Source organism: Vombatus ursinus, unplaced genomic scaffold, assembly GCF_900497805.2.
Source record: "Vombatus ursinus unplaced genomic scaffold, bare-nosed wombat genome assembly UNPS02014804.1, whole genome shotgun sequence".
Taxonomy (NCBI): domain Eukaryota; kingdom Metazoa; phylum Chordata; class Mammalia; order Diprotodontia; family Vombatidae; genus Vombatus; species Vombatus ursinus.
The window spans coordinates 13404517-13422233 of NW_020954582.1; the positions used below are offsets into that span (position 1 = coordinate 13404517).

General features: G+C 45.3%; 1 protein-coding gene across 1 annotated transcript in view; it reads right to left on the reverse strand.

Annotated features, from left to right (window-relative positions):
• Positions 1-376: 376 nt before the first annotated feature.
• AK4 (adenylate kinase 4) overlaps positions 377-17717 on the reverse strand; it is a 94337-nt gene continuing 76996 nt past the window's right edge. The window contains exons 5-7 of the mRNA XM_027874001.1: positions 6525-6697; positions 2752-2870; positions 377-551 (exon numbers count right to left, since the gene is read on the reverse strand). Coding sequence (XP_027729802.1) covers positions 440-551; positions 2752-2870; positions 6525-6697 — 404 coding nt within the window. The 3' untranslated portion in view covers positions 377-439. The remainder of the gene's footprint in view (positions 552-2751; positions 2871-6524; positions 6698-17717) is intronic.

Consider the following 17717-nt stretch of genomic DNA (forward strand, 5'->3'; position numbering starts at 1 on the left):
TCAAAATGGGGCCACAGTCGGAGGAGGCCCCTAGTCCTCAGGCTCTGTGGCTTGGCAGCCCTGTGGGGCACCGTCCCACCGCTACCCCTCACTACCTCCCAGAGGACGCCATGATGGAAAACCACACGCCCACTCCAAATGAGTTCCAGGTTAGATAAGTCATCCAGGACTTGGTGCCTAGACAGCCTGCTCTCATTGAGGGGGTCCAGACAATGTCGAGGATTTTTTAAAGCCTTTTGAGACTTCCTTCCTAAGTGGAAGAGGGCCCTAATTTTTGGTCACCTCTCTATACAGATTCATTTGACATCCCCTCCCTGGGACAACCAAGGAAGGCGCTTCAAGTGATCTCAATTAGCTTCCAATTTGAACACAGCACCGATAGCACACACACAATTTAATGAATAAGCACCTCCTCCCATTCTTCCACGCTGCAGGCTTGTCAGGCTGTTTTCACTCCAATAGACGCCATCTTGTTGGAAAACAGCGAGTAAACATACGGCCAGATTTTGTTGGTCTCCGTCCCGGAGAAGGAGTGGAGGATTCCCCGGGTCCTGAAAGACAGGTGCACGACAAAATAAAGGCATGTTTGGGTTTTCTTCCAAAAATGATACTCTTACACCTACCTCCTTTGGCTGAAGGAGTGGAGGAGTATGGGTAAGACATGCTGATGAGTGATGAGTTTGATTTGTCTTCCTGAACTGTTTGGGGGGTTTAACAATTTGTTCCAAGGTAAGGCTCTCTAGGAAGGGATGTATTTGCTATGAAAGTAAGAAGCATAAAGGCATTTTGAGAAGAGTGCAGGTACTTTAGGTCAGGTACAGTTCAGGTCATTAGGATAGAAAAACCCAACACACACAAGGCCACCATGCTGGCCAAGCGTCCTTTAAGGTCAATTCAATTAAATGAGTTTTTACTACATGCCAGGCATCGTTCTGGGTGCTGGGGAAACAAAACCAACCAGTCTCAGCTTGCCTTCATGTGTCTGTTCATTCATTCAACAACCAAATCTCAATCAAGATGCATTTATTAAGTACCACTTCTGGGCCAGGCACTGGATAGAAAGACAATAGCTCCCTGTGTCCAAGGGGCTTACGTTACAGACCTGGGTTCAAATCCTGAGCAACCTGATCACAGGTGAGTCATTTAATCTCTAAGGGTCTTAATTTCCTCATCTGTAAAATTTGGGAAGTGGGCTGGATGACTTTAAGACCCTATGATCTTAAGTAAATACCAAGGAGAGGTCAGGGGAGAGAGATTTCACTGATGTGCACGGAAATTCCAGATAAGGAAGTGGGGCCCCAAATCCAGAGCCTTCTAGAAAACTCTAGAGTGAGGCACTAACATGACCCCTGATGGCAGTTTATCTTCATTCCAGAAGTCCATTCTCCCCACTTGACTGAGACCCTGAACAGGAAGCAGCCAGAAACAGGAGAGGGTGCCCCTGTCACCTCATCATTTTAGGGCCTTGGGGATTTTCCCCATCTAGAAAACGAGGTGGCTGGAGAGCAGATTTCAAATACGCCTTGATTCTGTGACTCTAAGAATAGGAGAACTGGAGGAAGGCTTAAAATCCACTATCCCTGTCACTTAAAAAGAAAATGGAAACAAGCCTAGTTTTTAACCTTGGATAAGACAGAGTTCATGGTGACAATGATAAAAAAAAAAGAAGCTCAAAAAAGAGCTATTGTTTTTCAGTCACGTCTGACTCATGGTGACCCCATCCGGGGTTTTCTTGGCAGAGATACTGGAGTGGTTTGCCATTTCCTTCTCCAGATCATTTTACAGACGAGGAAACTGAGGCAAAGAGGGTTAAGTGACTTGCCCAAGGTCACACTGCTAATAAGCGTCTCAGGCCGGATTTGAACTCAGAGAGATGACTCTTCCTGACTCCAGGCCCAGTGCTCTGTGCACTATGGTGCCACCTAGCTACCAAGCTCCACAGCTATCCTGTACTTTGATTTAACCCTTCCAGCTACACAAGGTTTTGAATACTCTGAATTAAAAAGAAAACTGTAGGTTTGTAGTAATCAGGATTAGGAGAAAGGAGAGCCAGAAGTTAATATCAAATTACTTTGTTTATTTTATCTATTTATCTTCATTTGCATTTTAATTCTGGACTTTAAGAAACTGAAAGGGAATATGGCGAAAGAGCCAGAGGTCTGAACTTGCAGTCAAGAAAGCCCCAGATTCGAATTCTACCTCTAACATTTACAAACCGGTGACCTTGGGAAAGTCTGATGTCTCTAAGCTTCGGTATCCCCACTTGTGGCACCAACCTACTGTTTGGTCCAACTCTCCCTCCCATTTCTCATATGAGAAAACTGCGGACCAAAGAGGTTAAACGATATGCCCAAGGCCACTGAGGCAGGAAAAGTAGCCGAGTGAAGACCTGAATTCAGGTTCCCTCACTCCAAACCCATTGGCTCTGAGAAGACAGAACATTTGGAAGGTTCTTCGCCAACACTGACAAACTAAATGAATGCAGGTTGTTATTATTGTTATCATCATCATCATCATTATCATTATTATTATTGTCAATTTCCAATTCCCTGCCTGGCAACTCAATTCAGTAAGCATCTGTGAAGTGCCTACTGCGTGCTGGGCACTCACTCAGTGCCAGGCAAGGCCTTGAACAGCTTCTCAGGCACATCCCAGGCTGGGGAAGCGTTGATCTGACCATTCTGCTCCACACTTCCCAGAGTTCACTCCCCTCTGGGAGGAGATGGGGATGCTCAGAACAGAAACACTCACTTGTATAACTCTATGACAGGCTTTGCAACCTCCTTGTACTGTCTCAGCTTGGCAGCAACAGCCTCGGGTTTATCATCTTCTCGTTGGATCAGCGGTTCGCCGGTGATGTCATCAACTCCCTGGAAATGCAGGAAAAGCAGGTTAAAGGGGTCTGGCTTCCACCCGTGCATCCATGACTTTGGCACCACATTCTACAACTACCCACTGATGAGAGCACGTAGGCCTGGGAAACAAAGGGAGGAGAAGATGGTGGAGTACAGGCAAAGGGCCTACTTTGTGAGAGCCGGGAATCAGGACCGACGTCCACCAAGAGTTCTCCAATCGGCGTGTTCCAGGGACCCGGATAAACAGGACTTTGGGTTCAAAGCTTAATGTACCCAAGGCAGTGCCTGATAGAGACTCTCTGTGTCGGGAGCCATATCTTAGGAATGGTACCAGTAAGGTGGGGAGACACCAGGAGGAGGGCAACTTTGCACTAAGTGCCCATCACATCCCAGGGACTCCACTACACGGAGGGAATATAAAGACAAAAACAAAACAAGCCCTGCCCTCAAGGAACTTACATTCTATTGGTGGGAAACAGTAAAGCCAGATGGGCTTTGCCATATGAAGACCAGAAACAGAAGAAGGAACTGGGGATGTTTAGCCTAGGGAAGGAGAGCTCGGGAGGGCATGGGCGGGCACAAAATGAGGGCTGTCCTTCGGGACTGCCGACGGGACGAGGGACGTGCTTGGCCCCAGCAGCGGAATTGGGAGCAGTGAGTATAAGGAGATGTAGGCTGGATGACGTGGGGGTCCCTGGAACCGTCCCAAGGTGTGATGATGCCTCAGGAGAGAACAGGTTTGCCCTCAGCGGACGTCTTCAAGCCCAGGCTGGGCAGCCACTCACTAGGGACACCACATTGTTTTTATGTAACTCAGTATGTCCAAAACCTTCCAAAACTGAAAGAGTTAAAAAAAATCACTCCCTTATTCTTCTGTCACCAGACACTCTCAGTGACACAGTAAGTGAAGTGCTGGACTTGAAGGTAGGAAGATCTGAGTGTGAATCCTACCTCGGGCAGCCACGCACCACCTTTCTGCTTAGCAAAAACTTCATCTTTGTCTCCTAGTTTATTTCTAAAAAATGTCAGGATTAATACCATTCCACTTTTCCAAAAGCACGCCCTGTTTTTGGTCACTGGACAAGGATTTCACATGAAGAATATAACAGCAACAATAACAATAATAGAAAAAAATAAAAACAGCTAGCATTTTTATAGTGCCTACTATGTGCCAGGCACTGGGCTAAGCACTTTACAAATATTATCTCATTTGATCCTCACAGCAACCTTGGGAGGTGGATACTATTATTATCCCCATTTTAAAGTTGAGGAAACTGAGACAAATAGTAGTTAAATGACCTGCCCAAAGTCACATAGCTACTAAGTGTCTGAGGTCAGATTTGAACTCAAGTTTTTCTGACTCCAGGTCTAGAGTTCTAGCCACTATACTACCTGGTAGCTGCCAAAAGCTAGATTCCTGTTTATAATATTTATTATTATTATTCTATATTTAATCCTAAAATCTGCATAATTCTTAGTACCCAATGCCCCCCTTCCCCTACTGATACTGCTGAAGAACAGGGCTTGAAGGGCCAGGGACCATTCTATCTTCAGGTCAGTTTCTTGGGTCACCATGGCCAAATAATTCACCAGCAAGTCTTGCCAGGGCTACCTTCAGAGTCTCCCCAGCATAGGGAGCCCCCCAAGCCTGAACCAGAGCTCCACTGGCTGAGGCCAGCATGAAATCACAGAGTAGCACTTTACAGAGGAAAAGGCATTTAAAATCAATTTTAAGAAATATTCCTGCCCCCTCCCCCATCTCCAACACTGACCAAGAAAGATAGAGCTCCTTGACTCCCCTATGCTGGGCAAAAATTCTGGGAGCGCTTCCATGTAATACCGGGTCAAACAGCAAGAGAAAATCCAATTCAGTGCTTTTGGTAATTGAATAAAAAATCAGACCCATAAATACTCTCAGCAGTGATAGGTCACTTTGAGAAACATGAGGACATTCCAAGTTGGACAGCAGAGGTCTGTTGTCAAAAGGTTACAGACGAGTTGGTGACGAAACCATTCCTAACTGCCCCCAGAGATGACGCTCTGGTCTTCCACGTCAGTGACAAAGAAAGACCCAACAACCCTTGAGGATGCTGGAATTCTCCTTTCAGCCTTTAAGTCTTAATCTTTCAGGATGGAACACGGCAGACTGTGACCAGAAGACCGAGGGAGCAGACAGAAGACGCTCAGGGCACGCTTGGATATTTCAGAGATATAATCCAGCCGTGGTCAGCGAAAAGAGACCAGCCACAATGCGGGGCAAGGAGAGGAAACCGTAAATGACCAGAAAGAAGAAAAGAGACATGGAATCACGGAGGCCTTTTCTAAGGCACGGCCATTCGAACTTTGACACGAGACAAAAAACTGATTTGCAGAGGACTCCTGTCCGGCAGGGTCCTGTTGTGAGCCACACAAGGCAGTGATGAAACAGAAACACCAAGTTTGGGGAGAATCGTGACCTGGCCGATGAAAGGAGATCTAAGATCTAAGAATAAAGACCACAGAAAAGAAACTCCACAAGGTTACAAACGTTATCAAGGAAATAAAACATGCGAAAATAAGGCCAATAAGGCTGAAGAGGACTCGGAAAAGAAGGACGGCAGAGTTAAATAACAATAATCATGCTTTGTCAAAGGGAGAGCGAGAGAAAGAGAGAGACAGACAGAGACAGAGAGGGAGAGACAGACGGACAGAGAGACAGCGAGAAGGAGTAGGAGGAGAGAATGCCAAAAGGGACAAGGGAGCAAAGAGGGAAACCTTCCATCCTATGTCTTGTTATTCAGGCATTTCAGGCGTGTCCGACTCTCTGTGACCCCATTTGGGGTTTTCTTGGCAGAGATCCTGGAGTGGTTTGCTATTTCCTTCTCCAGTTCATTTTACAGATGAGGAAACTGAGGCAAACAGGATGAAGTGACTTGCCCAGGGTCACACAGTTGGAAGTGTCTGAGGCCAGATTTGAACTCAGGAAGATAAGTCTTCTTGACCCCAGGCCTGGCTCTCTGTGCACTATGGTGCCCCCCAGCTGCCCCTCTCTTGTGTCTTACTTTTACCCTATTACAATTTTTTTTTTTAGGCAATTGGGGTTAGGTGACTTGCCCAAGGTCACAGCTAGTAAAAGTCAAGTGTTTGGTCTGAGGTTGGATTTGAACTCAGGTCGTCCTGACTTCAGGGCCGGTGCTCTATCCACTGTGCCACCTAGCTGGCCCCCATGACAATTTCAAAGCAGCTCAGTGTACCAAACGGCATTCTAATCAATCAATAAACAAGAAGTACCTATTTTGTGCCTATTTTACACCAGCCGTTGTGCTAAGCATTGGGGATATGAAAAGAGGCAAGAGAAAGTCCCTGCCCACAAGGGGCCTACAACTGAACGATCTCATTAGTGTTTCAAGAGACAGATGCCGGGTCAGGCTAAATCGCAGCTACTTGGAAGAATCTTTTAGGAAGCAATGAGGCACCATGTTAAAAGCAGACCCTGGAATCAGGAAGACCTGGGTCCTGGACCCACGAGACCTTGGCCAGATTAGTTACGTGCCTTCAGGCTCAGTTTCTTCATCTGTAAAATGAGAGGTGTAGACCAGACAGACCACCTGCCTGCTTACCGTGGCCTCAGTTTCCTCTTCTGTAAAATGATCCCCTGAAACCCAGACAGACAGCACCCGCCTCTCTCACCTGTACTTGAGGGGGGTTGAACTCCAGGTTGTAGACCCTCCCACTGGAAGGATGGATCCACCGCCGGCTGAGGCGGTCCTTGAGCGTTTCAAAAGGAATGTTCAAGCTGATCACGAGGTCCGGCTGACAGATTGTGTCCAGGGCTTCAGCCTGAGTTAATGTCCGAGGAAAGCCTAAACCAAAAAAGGGAGAATAAGCGTTTATCTAGTGCTTACTACGTGCCAGGCACTGTATTAAGTGAGCACATGGAAGTATTGTACTCAGTCCTTATACCTGTGAAGTAAGTGCTATTATTATCCCCATTTTATAGATGAGGAAACCGAGGCAGGCAGAAGTGAAATGACTTGCCTGGGGTCACACAGCTAGTAAATGTCTGAGACTAGATTTGAACTCAGGTCCTCTCAAACTTCAGGCCCAGCACTGTGCACTCTGGAGCCGCCCCCAGTCGCCTCTTAGAAAACAAGGCATAAGAGCTTTGCGCTGGTGTGGAAACAGCCAGGAGGTCAGACACTGCCCATAAAAGAAACCAGGAAACTCAGGGGCCAATGTGGTCCAGAGGAAAGGGGGCTGTGTCCAGAGTGGAAAGGTCCACTTCCCAGCTCTGCTTGTGGCTACCTGAGACGAATCACATAACCCTTCGGGCTTTAGTTTCCTCCTGAATAAAATCGGGGGAGACAAGACGCCCTCTAAGATCCATTGCAGTTCTAAATCCATAAATGATTAAGGTGAGAAAGGTAATGGAGAGAGCACTGGGTCTGGGGTCAGCAAGACCCGAGTTCAAATCCTGTCTCAGATGCTTACTAGCTATATGACCCTGGTCAAGTAACCTAACCTCTGCCTCAGTTTCCTCATCTGTGAAATGGGGATAATAATAGCACCTGCCTCCCAAGGTTGTTGTAAAGTGCTTAGCACAGTATCTGGCACATCGTTAGCACTATATAAATACCAGCTATTATTACTACTACTACTACTATTCAATTGTTAATAATTATTATATATGATTAATAATAATTTATTAATAAATCTTAATATTGATGATAATGATTTTAGTTCAAATTATACCTAAGTGGGAATACCTTCAATTCTTCTACAAATGGCCACCTGGCTTCATGAATAGTGGACTAGACTTGGAGTAAGGAGTCTGAGTTCAAGTCCTGACATATTCTGGCTGTTTCTTAGCTTTTTCTGTGCCTTAGTTCCCTCACTGATAAATATAGATCGGAAGTCCTCTAAGGTCCCTCCTGGCTCTACATCGATGATCTCATGACTTTAAATGCAGCAGCTCATTCCTCTTCTAGGGAACGTGACCGTTGGACGGGGTAGCCTCATATCCAGCAGACGACTGGCTCTTGGCAGCTTCTACTGGCTGTGGAGGGCTCGGCCCTCCCGGGCAGGTGGAACCAGGTTATTCCTCTTCCCCACGACAGTCCTGCCAATACCCGGAGGCAGTCATGGACTCCTAAGTCAAGACAAACAGCCCTGCCCCTTCCCCCAGAACCTCCCTATAAGGAAGTGGACATGTGCCACTGCTGATTCACTGACCCATGTTCTTAAGACTTTCAACGTGATTGTCACTGTTTAAATTGTTCTTTCTTCATCTTAGTGCCTTCCCTCTGAGATTACCTCCAGTTTTTCTTGTCTAAGGCTTGTCTGTGGAAGCTGCTAGTTGGCAAAGTGGATAGAGTGTTGGTCCTGGAGACAGGAAGACCCAAATTCAAATCCAGTCTCTGTTATTTACTAGCTGTGTGACCTTGGGCAAGTCACTCAACTCCTGTTTGTCTAAAAAACCCCTCCAGCATCACTGCTTTGTCATGGAGGAAGGGCTTGTATAGCTCATGAAACTAGGAGCTATGCCATCCTGGTTTACCCAAGATGGACCGGTCAGGGTGGAGAGAGCACCGACACCCCCCCGCCCCAAAAAAAGGTTATTCTCCAGAGAAGGAAATAGCAAACCACTCCGATATCTTTGCCAAGAAAATCCCATGGAAAAAATAATCCATGGGGTCACAAAGAGTTGTCATGACTGAACAACAACACGGCTTGTTTGTACACGGTCGTGTGCACGCCCCCCCAACAGACTGTGAACTCCTGGGGAGCAGGGGCTGTGCTCATCTTTCACCTTCATTTGCACCCTCAGAGCTCAGCACAGAGCCTGACACCTAACAGGTGCTAACTGACTCTGGGTTCTGCTCGCTTCACCTCTTCATCCGTCCATCCAAACCTTCCAGGATTTCTCTGAGACCTTCCCTTTCATCATCTCATATGGCACAATATAAATGTGACAATGCGGTCAGCCATTCCCCAAATGACGGCACAGCCTGAGTTTCCAGTTCTTTGCCACCACAGAAAGAGGACCAGAGTGTTTCTGTCCATACAGAGCCTTTTCCTCCTTCTCTGATCTCCTGGGCTGTAAGCCTAGTAGTGGTATCACCACACTGCTTCCCTGAATAGATCAACCAATCAATCAACATTTATTAAGTCCCAAATATGTGCCAGGCACATATATATGTGTGTGTGTGTGTGTGTGTGTGTGTGTGTGTGTGTGTGTATGTATGTGTGTGTATATATATATATGTATGTATGTATGTATGTATATAGGTATGTATACAGGACAAGCAAACAGATACAAGGTGATCTGGCGAAGGTGGAGGGACATTAGCAGCCAGAGGAAATCAAGGTTCTAGCGGAAGGATGGTGCTTTTGATCTTAGGCCTGAAGAAAACAAGGGATTCAGAGAAGCGGAGTAAGGGAGGGGGGAGGGCTGTTGTGGCACGAGACAGAAACCCTTACCTGGTCTCCAGCCTCTCACCTTCCGAATCAACTCTCAACAGGGACATTGCAGTCGGTAAATATCCCTCATAAAATGTGGTCCTCCTGAACACAACAGTCCAGACAGAGAATCACAGGTTCACCCATCTGGAGTTGGAAAGCAACAAAGCCAACCCTCTCACTTTACAGATAAGGAAACTGAGGCCCAGGGAAGAGAAAGGATTTGCCCAAAATCTCATGTCAAAGGCAGGATTAGAACCCTGGTTCTGACTCCCATCTCAGTGTTCCCTCTATTGTCCCAAGCTGCCCCTCTGGTCAGGGGCAATATATATGGATCCTCACCTGTTAAGAAAGTGCAAATCCTACGACTAATTACTATTGCCAATAGCTCATATCTATATATGGTGCTGGGGTACTTTCCTCACAACTACTGTATGACCTATCGATGCAAGTCACTTAACTACTTTGTGCCTCAGTTTCCTCATCTATAAAATGTGGGGTTTGGGATCTAAGGTCCTTTCTGGTCTAATATCTAAGATCCCAAGAATTAATAGGAAATACTAAAAATAATGACCACCAATATTTGAATAAGGCTAGGAGGCTTACAAAGCATTTTGCAAGGGAGGTCTTGATGAGGAAATGGAGGCTAAGATGTCAAGTACTTTGCCAAAGGTCACATAGCTATTAAGTATGAGAAACAGGATTCGAACCCAGCTTTTCCAGACTCTAAGGGCAGTATCCTCTCTGCCAGGTCACCATCTCTCCCTTTTCCCCATCAAGTACTACTCCCATTTGACAAACTCTGAGGCTCAGAGAAATTCAACAGTTTGCCAACATCATAGGTCTAGGGGATGACGCGCCAGGCATGTTCATCCAAGGCCAGCACCCATGCTCATTCTCTGTACTTTCATCTGCCACCTTCTGCAAACACAGCTCTATCTGCTCGGAGTGCTGCCCCCTCCCCCGGCTCAAAAACATAATCTCTGTGTTTTACAATTCTTACAATCCTAGGGACTAGCTCCTCTTCCATGAAAACGTCTTTGACCCCCTTCACGGCTAATGGTCCCTCCTTCCTCGAGCTTCAAAGCACTGAAGCTCTGTTTACTGTATGTACCTATGAAACCAGGCAATTGGATTATATCTGTGCCTGCCTTTGGGATTTTAATTAAAATATTACCTACTTTTTAAAAGAGCAGACCTGGCTTCAAAATCCTTAAGTGGGTAAGGCATAAAGGACCTTAGGAAGTAAGCGTAAGGCAGAGAAATCGCTATCTAATTAGCTTAAACAATAACGAGAGGCACATTTCTATCATACTCTAAGCAAAATACGTTGCTCCCAATGACACTGTGTGGTGCTGGTATTCTCATCTCTGTTTTACAGATGAGGAAACTGAAGCTCAGAGATGCTGAGTTCTTTGCCCAGGGTCACATAGCTAAGTTGCATTGAAACAAACTCACATCCTGATTCTGCTAAGCCACTGGACTCTCCAGAGTGCTTTCATATATTCCAAATGAAGGAACTCTGTGCAAGGAACCCCCAAGGGTTAATTCAACGAGCAACAAATTGTTAAGCGCCTCTTTTGTACCAAGCATTGGGAATGCAACAGCAAAATGAAATGCTCCCTGCCCTTAAGAAGCTTACATTCTATCAATCAATCATGGACTTCTGTCTCTTTTTGTATCCCCAGCACTTAGCACAGTGTCTGACACACAGTAGGTGCTTAATAAATGTTTATTGATTAATTATTGTGCACTTGCTGCTATGTACCAGACACTGTACAAGGTGCCGGGCTCACAGACCTAAAAACGAACAGTTCATGCCCTCAAGGGGCTTACATTCTATTAATCAATGAAGAATTTACGAAGTGCATGCTGCGTGCCAGGCACTGGGACACAGGATCATCTGTTCACAGCTGGCCACATCCAGTCTAACCCCTTTGTTTCACAGATTTACACTCTAGCAAGTGAAACTCCATGTACCTCAATTATCACTAGTCGATTCTTTCAAGGACTTTCACAATACCTAAGCCTCAGATGGCCAGAATTCTTTTAGCGATGGAATAGTATCTGTTTCCCTACGTGTGGAAGGAGAAACTCCAAGTCTCCCTCTGTCTTTAGGCAAAGTTTCCTTTAGAGTGAGAGCCTTGTGAGTGGCAGAGAAAAGGGCCGGGGCTCTCCTGAATCTGTTTGCCAGGCTCAGCTCTGTTTATTTTTCGGCTGCACGCTCTCTGGGTGCCACCTCTGAGCTAAAGTGACCAGCCATTCCATTCTGGAGGGAACCACCCAGTTTAACTCTGGACTAGAACCCTGTCTCCTTTCCCCTCTCCCAGCTTATCCGTTTCCTCATCCAAACATCCCTCCCAAATTCTCCTAACAGCGACTGTGCCCCTTGTTTATTTTGTAATACTCCTCACCCCAGGTTCCCCCGTTACCATGGAAACTGGATTCTAGCTCTATGGATACATTTCTTTAATTCACTTTAAGTCTTCTTTAGGGAACCAGCTAGAATGGGGTTTCTGGAGTGGAAGCGCACAATGTGAGATCCACTAACCCATGAGAGCCCTCCCAAGGATGGGGAAACGTCTTCTCCCCAGGGCACCGATCTAAACGTCTTTGAATGCCAGAATCTCAGAGTTGGAAGGGACACCACTGACCACTTGGTCCAACCCATACCTGAAGGAGAACCCATCTGGGCAACCTCCTCGTATGGTCCTCCAGGCTTAAGCTGAAGACCATCCCTGAGGGAGAATGCAGCACTTCCCCGATTCCAACTCTGGACACAACCCCAAATCTTTACAGCTCCTCCTCCCCTCCCCAGTGATCCTGATTTTACCCTCAAGGACCAAGCATAACAAATTTTCTTCCATCTGGGAAGTCTACCAACAACACCATGTCCTCTCCCCTGCCCTCCTCTGGACACAATTCATCTGATCAACATCCTTCCTAAATGCGTTAGTCAACAAATCAATAAACATCTATTAAGCACCCACTATGTGCTGGGCACTGTGCTAAGCAACACGGTGCCCAGCTGTGGTCTAACCAGGATAAAACAGGACAATCACCTCCCTGGTCCTCGACACTATGCCCTCATGTAGCCAAAAGCACTTGTGTTCCTGCAGCCATATCACATAGCTATAGAGTAAGTCTTCATGTCCCAAGCTGACTCAACGCCTCATGAATTACCTTCAGTACTGCAACAATGAAAAGGTCTGAAAATAGTCCTATGATGCAATATGGAGAGAGACCAGAAAGTTCAGTGAGTAGCAGGCTGATGGCCAAATCTGACAAGACAGCCCACGTACACAGGTCTTCCTTAGCTTTCAATAGATTTGGTCACCCCATCACTCATTCATTCATTCAATAAGTAACTAGGGGCCAGGCACCGGGGGTACAAATACAAAATGAAAACCAATTCTACCCTCAAGGAATTTCCATTCTGCTCTGGAGAAACAACACACCCAGAGAGAAGTGAAAACACACAAAGTAAATCTTGTGAGGTGGGGAAGGAGCCAAGAATGGCCTCAGGACAGGAGTGGGGGCGAGGGTCTCTGGAGATCTCATGCACAGGCGTGGATGGAGACAGAAGATGGCATGCTATGTCCAGACTAGCTTGTCTACCTTCCCATTCTTATTATGCGTCAGTCCTTCTTCGTGTACTTTCTGGTCCAGCCAAAGTCTTCACATACAACATTCATTCTCCTACCTCCACGCCTTTGCCCTGGTTTGCCTCCTATGCCTGCAATACACTCTTCTTTTATTTTTGCATCTTAGAATCACTAACTTCCTTTAAGACTAAGTTCAAATGCTATCTCTGACATGAGATGTTTTTTGATCAACCTGCTCCCCCATGACACACACACACACACACAAACATACTCTCTCTCCATATATATATGCACATATGTATACATACACATATATACATGTGTATAAATACATACATATATATATTATATATGCCCCCATATGCACACGTTGTCTCCCCCTGGAGAAAGCAAGCTCTTTGGGCACAAGAACTATCCTTGTCTTTCTTTGTACGTCTAGCTCCTGACATGTTGTCTGCCACACATAAGGCCTTCAATCCTGAAAGACTGAAACACAGTGTGAGTGATGCGGAATACCACAGAATAAGTCTAAAAAATCTAAATTGGAAACAGGTTGTGAAAGGCTTTCAATGTCACCAAAGAGAAGTCCCATTTTTACCCTTAAGGTAACAGGGTGCAACTAAGGATTGATCTAGGTTCTTTAGCTCTAGGCTTTTTTTTCCCTCCATATCCCAGAACCCTGAATGGGTCCTCTGCTCTCAGGAATACAACCTTTGAAATCTCCTCGTAGCCAAAGTCACCAAATAATTAACATTTAACTCAATACAAAGTTTGTTGAATTGCACGCCATCTTTGACCCCACTCTTTCCTTTAGTATCCAATCTTTTACTAAGAAAGAACCATGTACCATAAGCAGCACCTCACTGGTTTTCCCATGGGTCCCCCTCCTCTCAATTCCCAATGCTACCACTCTATTTTGGGTCCTTATCATCTCTCATCTGGGCTACTACAACCACCACCTAATAATCTCTCTGCTTCCAGTGGTCTTAGCGGTTTACTGAACGTGTTAAAAGCAGTGGCTATGGAATCAGAGGTCCTGGGTTCAAATCCTACTTTTGATATGTGGGGCTGTGAGGAAGTCATTTCACCCCAGGGCCTCAGTTTCCTTATCAGCAAAATGAAGGGGGGTGGGGTTAGTTGGCCTCTGAGACACCTTCTAACTCTCAGTCTAAATCTTAATATTCTATATAAATGATGCCTCTTTTTATTGGTATGCAGGTCATGTTTAGGACAATATCTCATTACCAACTCAAATTCAATAGTATTCCTTCCAGGCAAATACAGTCATTATCTTGTTTATGGAATCCCTGCTCAAGGCACAGTCACCTCCTCCAAGGCGCCATCTACAATCTTCCCAGATGGAAGTGATTTCTCCCTCATTTCTCCAATATTAGATTATGAACTTCTCAAGGGCAGGTTTTGTCTTTTGCCTCTTTTTATGTCTCTAGAGCTTATTCGCACAGTGCCTGACACATATTAGGCACTTAATAAATATTCACTGATTGACTGATCTCATCTCTTTGTATCCCTTTGTATTCCTATCAGGCACATAGCACAGTCTGTCCTATATATTCTATCCTATATGCCTCTACCCATTTCTTCTTCCCCTACGCAGCACCATGCCTGGAGACAGCACTGGTGTTCAGAGTCAGAACACTTACATACAAGACTAACTCTTCCACTTACTGGAGCGTGACTTTGAGCAAGTCACCTCACCTTTTCCAGGCCCTAGTTTTTTGTTTTTCGTTTTTTTCACAAAGAAGTGGACACCACTGAAATGACTGAACAACAGCAAATGTGCCAGGCATTGTGCTGGGTAGACAAAGATAAATATAAAGAACTTCTTGCCCTCATAGGCTTCCATTGGACCAGAGAGCAGAAATAACAACATATAAGCCAGTAAGGAAAGACACAGCATATACCAATTAATGTGAAGTAATTGAGAGAGGGGAGAGAGGGAGGGAGAAGGCAAGGGAGAGTCCCCTCCTAATTGGGAGAATGATCTCAGGCTGTGTGGTGCTCGGGTGGGCTTTTAAGTAAATGTCAGAGTTGACATGGATACCAAGATGTTGTGACTCTGGTAGCAGTAGGTTAAGGTCAAATCTCAATTTTACTGAATTCAGCAAAAATCCATTTTTAACCCTAAATTCCAAGTTTTGAAGACATAAACTTGAACTTGGATGAGAAGAGGAGAATGATCATGAGAACTATGGCTATGGAAGATATAATGGAGAATAAAGAGAACCATTCCAAGGAGAGTAGGAAGGGTCATCACAGTAGGACAATGCCATGATCAGCCGCCATGTTGAGGCCTCAAATCTCGATGGATCGCAGTGCTCTGCCCATACTAGGGACTCGATCCATGCATGAGTATACTATTGAACTCTGGGTGCATATACACACAGCAAGTACGTGCCAGACAGAGAATTCAAACTCAAATCTTTCCTCACTCCCAAAGCCAACGTTTGTGTGCCAGGCTAAGGAGCTTAAGACTTAAGTAGGTAAATGCTGGGAATCCACCACCCAGGGCCTGACCACGTCAGTGACATGATCAGACCCGTACAACATTAGAAAGATTAATCTGACAACCGTGCCCAGCATGGCTTGGGATCCGAGATCTATATACCCAGGTCATATTTAAGAAAATCACAATGACCTGTCATTTGAAGGCACCAGGGCAAGCGCATTTGCTGGGGGTGAAGAGTGAGATGGGGAAATTCTTTGGCTGGCTTCCATTAATCAAGAATGGCATTAAGGGAGACTTTTAAGAGCTCCTTGATAAAGATGGGAGAATTTTGGCTGAGCTGCCTGTCTGGAGAGGACATAGCCCTGAGGCAGAATAAGGACTCATTCATTAAATCCAGCAAGCATTTAGTAACCACCTGCCAAAAGTAGCCAAACTCTTGAGTGTTAGGTGATACATCAGAAGATAAGGCCCAGGGTCTGTAATTATCTATCTATCCTTCTCTTCACAGTAATATGGAGAGAAAAGAAGTGCAGGTGTTCTCATTTTATAGAAGGAAAAAAAGATTTAGACAAGATTGAAAAACGACTGAACAACAAAATTCTAAGACAAAGGAGGTGGCAGTCCTGTTGTACTTAGCCCCAGTTTGGCCACATCTGGAATATTATTCTATGGCTACTGACAAAACACAGAAGGAGTCATAATGGGACCTGGAAACCATCTCAAAGAAACACTGGGGGACAACAGAAAGAAGGAAAGGTTGGCTGAACTAAGGCTGCTTAATCTGGAGAAGAGTAGACCCAAGGACGGCATGATAACCTTTTTCAAGTATCTGAAAGGTGTCACATGGAAGAGGAATGAGCCTTATTCTACAAAGAAATACAATCGATATATGGAAGTTACAAGTTCATTTTCAACCAATTGCTAACATCCCTTTTAATTGTGACTGTTTCTGTCCAAAAGCCATTCTCCTTGCCTGAGAGAACAAAAGCAAAATCTCAGTTGGCTAAGTTCCACCTTATCTCTAGCTTTTCTTATCAAGGTTACCCTCCCCCACAGCAGCCTCTGTGTTATCCTCCCCCACACTCAGTCCTCTGATCCTCCTCTTTTCTCTCCTATAGCTTGAAAATGTTTGTTGTCCTTAGCTTCTCACCCCAGTGTCAGCTCAATTCAAACTTCAGCATGCCCGGCCTTAGGCTTGCAGTACATGCTGTGGACCATGCTATGGGCTTGTATTTGTCCTCTGTTGTTTGTCATTTATCTTTTGTTTTTCCGTATCGACAGCACCTCGGACAGTGTCTATCATGCAGTGATCGCTTAGCCAATGCTTGTCCAACTGATGGTCCTTGTTTCCATCTTCCATATGTATCTTTTTAAAAATACGCCTTGGTTGGCAAGTTCCCTATGCATCTGCATCAGTTTCTGTAAACAACTCCCCTCTTTCTTTATCACAACTAAAACCTGAAGATACGGAGAAACATTCTTGATAAATTGCTTGTGATTCCTGCTAGTCTGCCACCACTAGCCCCATTTAGTCCAATGGATCCTACCAATCTTCCTCTGAATATGTAGAAACTGACCCTGCCAAAGCCTGGCCAACATGTCAGATGACGCTCAGCTTTCCTCTTCCTCTCAACCCCAAATTTCAAGATGGGGCAGCTGGTTGCTTCCTCTCAACATTCTCATGACTTCTGCTTCAGCAACCAGTTCTTCCTGGTAGCTAAGGAGTCCAAATTTCTCTTGTTCATTTTCCTACCTTTTATTAGGTTTGAAATTATTAAGGCAGTCTAGAAACGTATAGCTAGAAAGGAGTTTAAAAGGCATTCTCTCGCAGTCCAGAAATGTATAGCTAGAAAAGAGTTTAAAAGGCATTCTGTCCTATCTTATAGACAAGAAAACTGAGACACAGAGCAATTAAGAGCCTTGTCCTAGATCACACGGCTAATGAGTCTCTAAGAAAGGACTAGCACTCCCATCCCTCACTGCTCCATCACACCTCTGCAGCATTTTCTAAGGGAATCATGAGAGGGGAATATCCCCACTGTAGGAATGGTGGGGGTGGGAGCACGGAGAATTAATATGTAAAAATGCACAGAGGTGAGAGGGGAATAGATGAGAGTAGAACGATGAGGAGCTCAGTTTGGATAAAAAAACAACAAAAACAAAAACAAAAAAAGGTCAAATTAAAAGGAGAAGAAAATTAAGGATAAAAAGGCAAGTTAGAGACATACCATGAAGGGCCTTAAATGCCGGCCTACGTGAATGTCAGCCAGGCAAAAAGCAATTAAGTGCCTACTATATGTCAGGCACCGTGCTAAGCGCTGGAGATATGCAGAAAAGCAAAAGGCAATCCCT